The sequence below is a fragment of the Abramis brama genome (genome assembly GCF_963993115.1).
Source record: "Abramis brama genome assembly, chromosome: 15".
Classification (NCBI taxonomy): Eukaryota; Metazoa; Chordata; class Actinopteri; order Cypriniformes; family Leuciscidae; genus Abramis; species Abramis brama.
The window spans coordinates 29,304,936-29,314,504 of record NC_139977.1 but is presented as its reverse complement, the minus strand read 5'-3'; the positions used below and the strand labels follow the sequence as shown (position 1 = coordinate 29,314,504).

Below are 9,569 nucleotides of genomic sequence, written 5' to 3'. Positions count from 1 at the left end.
TTTTAAATTTGTCATTACAAAAACACAACAAAATAACTAAAACTTTAACTAAATTAAAATGAAAACAGAAAATATAAAAACTAATTCAAAATATGAATAAAAACTATAATAATATCTCAATTACACTGATCAAAGTTAAGTGAGTTTATGCTTAAAACAAGAAAAAATAAACTTAAAATAAAGATTGTTGGTTTAGTTAAGTCAGAAAACAAGACTTAGTCATTTTGCTTCTCAAGTAAATTTATCTTGATTTAAGAATGTTATTTGTACTGGAAAATAAGACAAAAATACTGAGAAAGAAATATGCATTTTTACATGGAGGATATCTACAAAAAATAATATGGCTGATATAATAGTGAAATAAACAATACGATTTAATGACAGCAAATGAGATGTACACAAAATTGTGCAATATTTTACACAATGTATAAATAAACTGGGAAAACAGAAGTAGTTTATTATCCATTGACTGTCACAAGGAGGAAGTTACACTCCAGTTATATCAGCCAAGAAAGCAGACATTATCAGCTGATGCTAAAAATATCAAAATGACTGAATATCTCTAATAAAATATCTGATAAATCATATATTGTTTTTTTGTGTCACATAACATCCTCTAGATCCAGTTAATGTTCACGTGTCCGTGGCTCATGCTTGTTTTGTCGATTCTTTCTCCTGCAGAGAGCAGAGAGTCACGGGAATAATGGTGTTCATTTTGACGGGCCTGTCGGTTTTCATGGCCCCCGTTCTGAAGGTTTGAACTTTTATATTTCATAAACTATATCTATACTGTCTTTTCACATTCTGATACTTATCATTGCCCAAGAGAATAAGAGAGAATGTTACAAAACAAACCCAGTGTAATGAAAATAGACGTTTCATGGTTTTGGAGTTCATGTGTACCGCTAAAAGTTGACAAAACACACGTTTTTAGCAGATATACATATTTATCATTGTTTTATTCTCTTCTGGGAAAACCGACCACAAATATGAATGACTCATGACTGTGGCTTGTAATATCAGGAAGCAAATAATGATTCATAGCTGTCATGTAAACTAAAGAATATTTGAGAAAATATGAATTGTGTCTACAAAATAGTTCTTAGGGTATTTTAAGCAATTCTAGTTATTTTAAAAGAATGAATTACAAGGCTTATATAACTCATGTCCTTATCCAGATCTCCATGAAACTTTCTAAATTCTATATTTGATATCAGAACTAATAAAAAAGCACCATGGTTCTTCCTTTTTTGCCATTTAATATTTTATTAATCATATATAAGGGTATTTGCATGCACAAAATACATGTTTTTCCATAGTAGTACTATAATATTCCTGGAAGTACCATGTAAACACTGTAGTATATGGTTTCCAGTACCAATGTACAGTATATATCAAAGTATTATGTTGATAATACCATCTGATACGTTTTAGGAAACCATGGTATAATTATGATACATGTCCAAAAACCCATTATATACCATGGTACTTTTTTTTTTGAGGTTAGTGCAGTTACTGCCCCCTGCTGGACATTTACTTTGTAAACATCAAAATTTGGTAAAGAGGATATTGACCTCGAATGGGAAAAAACTCCAGGATGCGAGACGAGACAGAGGCTTTCATTCCTGTGAGCTTTTTGTCAATAACACAAATTCTGTTTCATTATAAGCTGTTTGCTTTGCACAAATCTCCTCTTTTGGAGCATATTATGTTGACAAGCTTGGGATTTGGGGTGTGTTCGGTGGACATAACTTTTTGTCTTCACGTAACCTTTGATTCTGTATGTGTGTACAATATGGCTTTAAGTGTTTGAAGACAGATGACTGCAGTATTATGTATATAATGCTCATATGTTTGATCTCTGCAGTTCATTCCTATGCCCGTCCTGTACGGCGTGTTCCTCTACATGGGTGTCGCCTCTCTCAATGGCGTCCAGGTGAGTGTCATGTTACTTTTCGGCAGAAAAAGCCCCTAATCCTGCTGACTTACCTGATCTCCGCTGGAGCCTGGGAACCCGACCGATTCCAGAACTTGATCTGAGTTCAGGAAAGTCGGGATAAGTCAGGAATAGGCAGGATTTTCGGGGTGTAATATGCCTGAGTTGGGCATCAGAATGTTTGTTTTATTAATGGTGCTTTCTGTTAAACCTTCGATGCATAACAAGTTGTTGGCAACAACACCTTAGCAACGTCTTATTAATTCAGATACCCACAATAGTTTGCATAGTGGCAATACTTTAATTTTATTTTAATGTTTTGCTTCTCTTTCAATAAAATGTCAAACTCTTAAATATATATTTTAACATTGACATATTATGTATTTAAATAAAATTATTTTAAATATATTTTAATGTTTTGCTTTTCTTTCAATAAATCATAAAACTCATATATATCTATTAAAGATATATTTTTATCATTTACATATTATGTATTTAAATAAAACATTTTTTTTAAATAATTATAAATACAATTATTTTAAATGAAAACAATTTATATTTATTTATTGTATATTAAATATATATTTTTAATAATGTAATATATTTTTAAAATTTTTATATATTTATTTAAAATGTTTGTATTCAATTTTTTAATGTTTATTTAATATATGATAAATATTACAATTATATAGTATACACACAAACATATATAATTATTTATTATACTTTTATTTACATTATATAATTTTTTACATGTAAATGTAAAACAAATATATTAAAAAAATCTAAAAACATAAATGTTTTTTTTTTAAATATGAAATAAATAAATAAATAAATAAATATATATATATATATATATATATATATATATATATATTTTTTTTTTTTTTTTTTATGCAATTAATTTATATAGATATTTAAAAAAAAATGCTTTTTAGATTTTTTGGGGGAAAACGGGTTGTCTGCCTCTGAATAATCTAAACTATGAATAAATATATGTGTGTGTGTGTAGTTTATGGATCGTCTGCAGCTCTTGTTGATGCCAGCGAAACACCAACCAGATCTGATCTACCTGAGACACGTCCCGCTCAGACGGGTTCACTTGTTCACCTTCATACAGGTGTGTGTGTGTGTGTGTGTGGTCGCATGCTCATCCTCATACAAGGCTCAGCTCAATAGCTTTAGTGCTGTATATGCATCATTAATGTGTGTGTTCTGTGCACAGGTGCTCTGTTTGGCCCTCCTGTGGATCCTGAAGTCAACGGTAGCAGCCATCATCTTTCCCGTCATGGTGAGTATGTGATCTGCAAACACACACATTATACTTCCATGAACCGCATCCAGTCAGTTTAATTACTATCTGATACAGAATTGCTCACTAAACTGGAAAAACTAATCAGGTCAACACAGAACTTTTGTTCTCTAGTTCTTAAGACATTGCACACATCATACTCCATATCTTCTGTCCTCTGATTGACAGTTTATACTTGTTTAGCAAGTAAAAGACCTTAATTATAATTGTAAAAAACGTCCTCTTTCAGGTCGTGGTTCACATGTGTTTTTGCTGTGAAATCTTTAATGATTTTTACAAAGTAAACAATTTCTATATTGTTAGTAATATTTCAAGATGAACACTTACAGCAACTTGGGTTTACTTGATTAACCATACATAATTTTTTTAGAAAACCCATGTTAAAATAAGAGTATCAAATATGATACATCAGGCTTTCTCTCAATCGTCATTGTATTGTATTGTATTATATTACATGTTAGACCCCCACAATAAAAACTACAGAGCTTTCATCATAAAACCAAGCATTTAATTATCATCATACTAAGAAATATTATTGGGAGATATAGAGTGACAGTTGATATTTACATGCATTTATGTAAGTAGTCATATAACATTATACAGTTATTTATGTTAGAACTGCTCCATATTCTCACTATATCACACTATATGAGCCATAAAAGCCTGATGAATCAAATATGACTCTCAACAAAAAGAAACGCATATGCAAACTTTTGTCTAAAGGCTAAATAAACCATTAAATGTTTTTGTTTCTGGCTATTATATCATATGTCAGGCTTTACAGGGTTAACACAGCCAATAATAGTTCTTTTGCATGCGTCTGAGATCTCTCTCTGTGGGTTTTCTAGATTCTCGCGTTGGTCGCGGTGAGAAAGGCCATGGATTACCTGTTCTCACAGCACGATCTCAGTTACCTGGATGACGTCATGCCCGAGAAAGACAAGAAGAAGAAGGAGGATGAGAAGAAGAAGAAGAGAAAGAAAGGAAGCATTGACAGTGACATGAACGACGTGAGTGGAATCTCTTTTATTTGTGCGTTCAGAAGCGGTGTTGCTGTAAAACTCCAGTGGTAAGAGTATCCCAACCCTGCGTCCACAGTCGGATTTCCCAGCCGTTGAGAATGTTCCCAGCATAAAGATCTCCATGGAGACCATGGAACAGGACCCAGTGCTGGGGGAGAAGCCCTCAGACAGTGAGTAAACACACAGGGTTTCCCTCGGCCTCGCGCACGGCTTCCAGACGTTACTCTGTCCTGTTACTAACAACTCAAATAATGGCTCTTCCCTCCCCTCTTCTTGCTGTCGTCACACACTCCTTCGTGATTTCTCCAGAAAACATCTCTTAATCCCGTCTTTCTCTTTGTTTATGGTGTTGCTTGGTTTCCTGGTCTGTGTGGATCAATAATCCGCTCTTAACAGATAACAAATGCTTAATCACTGCAGTGCGCATGTTTTAATAAAGTCAACATGCATTCAAAATGGGCCTTATTTACTTTCCCATGCATGTTCCTGGTCTTTTTGTGCAGGATTCATTCCAAAGAAAAAATATTTGTTTCCATAATCTTTCATCAAAATAACTTTTTTGTCCGGTGTCCTCAAGCCCTCTTATTTCTCAATCTCTGCAAGCTCCTGGATTTATTCTGGTCTATAGGGAAGGGAATTATGTGGAATTTAACGATTAGCAAGTTCAGGTCCGTAACGGTCGCATTGAAGATTCTGTTTGTAATTTTTGGAATATACAATGTCCAGTGTTTGATAAAACAAGACGCCTGTTGTTACCTGTTGAACATACTTAATACTTTTAGTCAATAAGGACAATTATAACGTTACAAAAGATTTCTATATCAAATAAATGCTGTTCTTTTGAACTTTCTAGCCATCAAAGACTTCTGAAAACTATCTCACGGTTTCCACAAAAATATGAAGCAGCACAACAGTTTTCAACATTAATAATAATCAGAAATGTTTCTTGTCATCATATTATAATGATTTCTGAAGGATCATGTGACGCTGAAGACTGGAGTAATGATGCTGAAAATCCAGCTTTGATCACAGGAATAAATTATATTAAAAAATATTCAAACAGAAAACAGTTATTTTAAATTGAATTAATATTTTACAATTTTTTTTGATCAAATAAATGCAGTCTTGATGAGCAGAAGAGACTTTTCAAAAACATTTAAAGAAATCTTACTGACCCCAATACCACTAAAAGACGTTTCCACGTGTTTTTGTTGATTCACGTGCATATCTGACCATAAGCTGCAATAATAGTCATGATTAATAATATTAAATATTATACAATATTCCCAATGGCTAAAATCAAGTCTTGACTTAAATATCCTGTTTTCAGTCACATTACGGAAGTAAATTGGGTTGCAAACACAGTCATGTTGACTTTACCTGGATGGGTTGTGGGTCTGAATTCCCTGTTCTTTACTACCTCTTTTTATTCTAACTACTAACCAATCAACTCCTTTTCAGCTGCATCATAACCCCTTTATATGAACCCTCTAAGATTTGATCATCTGAGATGTGTGTATATATATTAACTGTACGTTTGTTTGTTTCTTATAGGAAATAAGCCCATGTCCTTCCTCACTCCCTACTGATGGAAAGCACTTTTTCCCTTCCGTGACTATGTCAAGGTAAGTGTTTGTGTGTGTGTGTGTGTGTGTGTGTGTGTGTGTGTGTGTGTGTGTGTGTTTTAATATCACTATTAGTAAGGATAGTATGATCTCTGTATAATATCAGTTTTTAAATGCAAGATATTTAAAACGTACCTGAAGTATACTTGCAATAGTTCCATATTAGCAGAATCAAAAATACTTCAGTATATCTTTAGTTGGACCTCAGCACTATTTCCAGATAATTAAATGCATTAAGTACAAAATGAGTTGTTCCAATCTAGCAGACTTTAAGTATACGTATACCAATTTAGTATACCAACAGTACAATTGCAGGGTATTAATATTAAGTACGTAACATGTAAATGTATTGTTGTGTACTTATAGGCCATAAAAATATAATGAATATAAAAAAATCAATGGAAGAGTCTATGCAATGCCCACTGATGTGTGTGTGCACTTGTCTTTGTGAGGACCATTTTTAGACCATCCGAGTGAGTAAAGTGAGAACTTCCTGAGACCCCTTTAAAGGCCTGTTTGAGGGTCAAGACTTGGCTATAGTTAGGTTAAGGGTTGGGGTTAGGCACTTATATGTGGTAGTTAAGGTTTAGGTAAGGCGCTTGAGAATGCACTGTGAATAAATGTCTTCACGAAGATGAGTCAGTAGGTCTGAGCTTGTGTGCACATGCATATCTATAATTACCCAGCTCAGTTCAGCATGAATATCATGTTGGCTCAAGCTGGTTTATGGTGGTTAGTGCTGGTCCTAACGCATGGCCTTAAAACAGTCAATTAAATCAATTAGCATCATAAATTATGCATGTCTATGAGTTCACATGTTTATGTGTGTATGCAAGGCTGTATGTTTTGAAATACCTAACAGCTTTCTGTCTTTCTCTTTCACCTAGTCAGGATTTAAACCCTTTTAAGAAGATGGTGCCTCAGATCAGAATCGATTTGGACTCGGACAACAACAAATTCTTCTGGAAAACTCCATCCTCTGAGACGTCCCTTTAAACACTTGTGAAAACACACACGTTTAGGTCCAGATGATGGTTTGAAAATGAAAAACTTTGCTGAAAGTTTCTTTTTAAAGTCTAAACTAATGGATGGATGTCATTTCAACACTACAACCAATAGCTGCACAAACACAAAGAAAAAAATTGTGAAACTTTATGTCCTCCTGACATTTCTGGTAGCATTAGCCTACTTTTTTTTTAGGGGGTGTATTTGCTATCGTTTTAGTTTTAAGTTCTGGGTCCAGACTGATTTTTGTTCCAATACTTTTTATAACCATAATATTTTATTAAACAGAAAAGACATAATCAGTCTTAATAATGTAGAATCCAATTGTATAAAATAAATTTGCAGTTTGAGTTTTTCTTTTGGCCAAATAACTGCTCTTCATTCAAATGAGCACATTAGATCAATTTATTTTTAAATGTCTTTGAACAAATTTGTATTAGTGTCTCCGTTCTCTTTGATACTTTGCGTATTTAAGCGTATATTACTGAACCACAATTGTGGACGCAACTATTTATCCCAATAAGGGAAACTTTGGTTTTAAAGACACAATTAGCCTACTTAAATCTTTCCTGTGCTTAAGAAGACACTTCAAAAAGTGGGAAACACTCGATATGAATCTAATTTTCTAGTTCTACCTCTTGTAATGGACTATAGGTGCCAGGCACTTGTTAGAGTGAAGCATTTCTCTATGCAGTATGTTACGGATGTCAATGGCGATCTTAAAGTCACGTGACCGGAAGAGTGGCCATCGCGCTGGAAGCCTCTTCAACATTCTTCTGTCTATGAAATTCCCTCCGCCCTTTTGCGAACTCAAGATCTGATTCTTCGTTCATAAATGACAATCCATAACAGGGCGGACATTTTCAATGTGATTGCGTTCTATGTATTTACTATGAAGCAGTTGATTTATGGTGATTTTATTGTCTGGATATTTTTATGTACTTTTTTAAAAAAAGAAGTAATGCTGTAGATAGAGACATCTTTTATACTGAGATGAGAGGTGTAAGGACTTAATAATGAGATTTAATGTTAAACAGCTGCACCAAAGTGACAGAAATATGCAAATTTCCTTGTTTGTGTGTGTGTGAGAACTTATGCTGCCATTAAGAAAGATCATTTCTCTTACGTTCAGCACGAAGATATTTCAGTCAGCAAATCGGGTGTAGAATATTTTTAACAATTATAACGTATAAATCCACAGTCATTAAAACTTGAATATAGACACACAAGGCAGTGTTTGTACATAGGTCTGTTTATCATCATTATCTCATCCTCAATAATGTCTTCCATTTCTTTTGATTGAATCAAATTGCTCTTTCAAGGACTAAACTGTCGTAGCGAGACGCATATGCAAGATGACGTTTTCATGAATCATTTCTTTTAGATGCACACCTGTTTTTTGTTTTGTTTTTTAAACCTGTTGAGATGTATTTATTGTCCTTCTGTTCTCTTCTGGAAGCTGTCTTACTCTCTGATTATAACGATGACGCTACAGGCAATAATGAGATTAACAGTTGATCACTGTTCTGTAAAAGGGAATCACCATGTAGCACTGTGAGGCGATGGGCAAATTAAAGCAATTATTAAAACTCATTCTCATGGTGTTATGCATTTAAATGAGCTTTTATATGCTGAATCAATCATAGTAATATTGTTTACTACATAGAAATTACATAAGGACACTCTATGATGTTGCACACATGCTTAATATAGGCCTATTCATTATAAAGATATGGATTTGGATTAAATTGATTTGCAGTTTGAAATTGAAGTTTAAAAAATGACCAATTCTCTAAATCCAGATTAAAACGCACTCATCACCTACACATTACATTCAGGGAAAAATAAACCTCTCTCTGAGGTCAAAGTGCTCCAGGCCAAAGCGGATATGTAACAGAACCTGAAACAGGAATCTGGGTTTAATCTGGATAAAAACCCAGGCCAGAGACATCGTGTTCTAGTCCTTGTAATCTCTGACCTTCAAGACACTGAGAATTCTAAAGAAGATCAAGAGAATTCCATAGAACTGGAATGATCTCCCTCCTCCTCACCTGTCCGAATCCAACATCCCAGCTAACTGAAATCTGTGTTCCAAATTATTATGCAAGTTATAACTTATCAGTAGGATTTCAGTACAGTAAACATTCAGGTTTTAGTTTTTCAAAGACAGTGTTGTTTTATTTCTCATTAAGCATATTTTTAGATAACTGGTAGGATATCAATCTCAGACAGGTTTAAATACTGTAGTTTGCCAGGTCTTCTTAGCACTGCAAAAAATTATCAGTTGACTTAACTTAAAACAATTGAGGAAACCCGTTGCCTTAAAATGATTAAGTAAAGGTCATGCTTAATCGAAAAAAGAAAATAAGTAGGCTAATGTGAAATTGTCAAGTTCACATAACTTTTTTTTTTCAATTAAGCATTAAGTTTATTTACTTAATAATTTTAAGTAATTGCCAATGTGGGAACAGCTTGTAAAGTAACTTAAAAAGTTTCTAGGTTGTCTATTTGAAAGCTTTTTAATGGTGATTTTTATGTGAAGGACTCGGGACGTTTTTGCCGGGAAAATCAAAAGAATGTGACGTTTACGTGCGCTCCCGAGAGCCTCTCTTCCGTTCAACTACACGAAACATTTATACAATAACAATTCAGGGTATGCCTTAATAATG

At 33.7% G+C, this 9,569-nt stretch overlaps 1 protein-coding gene across 6 annotated transcripts in view; it reads left to right on the top strand.

Annotated features, from left to right (window-relative positions):
* Positions 1 to 8,493, top strand: part of slc4a4b (solute carrier family 4 member 4b) — a 55,354-nt gene extending 46,861 nt beyond the window's left edge. For 2 of the 6 annotated variants that reach the window (XM_084136988.1, XM_084136984.1), the window contains 8 exons: positions 682 to 754; positions 1,868 to 1,936; positions 2,949 to 3,056; positions 3,162 to 3,227; positions 4,097 to 4,258; positions 4,347 to 4,440; positions 5,825 to 5,895; positions 6,783 to 8,493. In XM_084136988.1, coding sequence (XP_083993114.1) covers positions 682 to 754; positions 1,868 to 1,936; positions 2,949 to 3,056; positions 3,162 to 3,227; positions 4,097 to 4,258; positions 4,347 to 4,440; positions 5,825 to 5,859 — 607 coding nt within the window. In that variant the 3' untranslated portion in view covers positions 5,860 to 5,895; positions 6,783 to 8,493. The remainder of the gene's footprint in view (positions 1 to 681; positions 755 to 1,867; positions 1,937 to 2,948; positions 3,057 to 3,161; positions 3,228 to 4,096; positions 4,259 to 4,346; positions 4,441 to 5,824; positions 5,896 to 6,782) is intronic. The other 4 variants (XM_084136986.1, XM_084136983.1, XM_084136985.1 and 1 more) reach the window with 3 other exon arrangements.
* Positions 8,494 to 9,569: the final 1,076 nt, after the last annotated feature.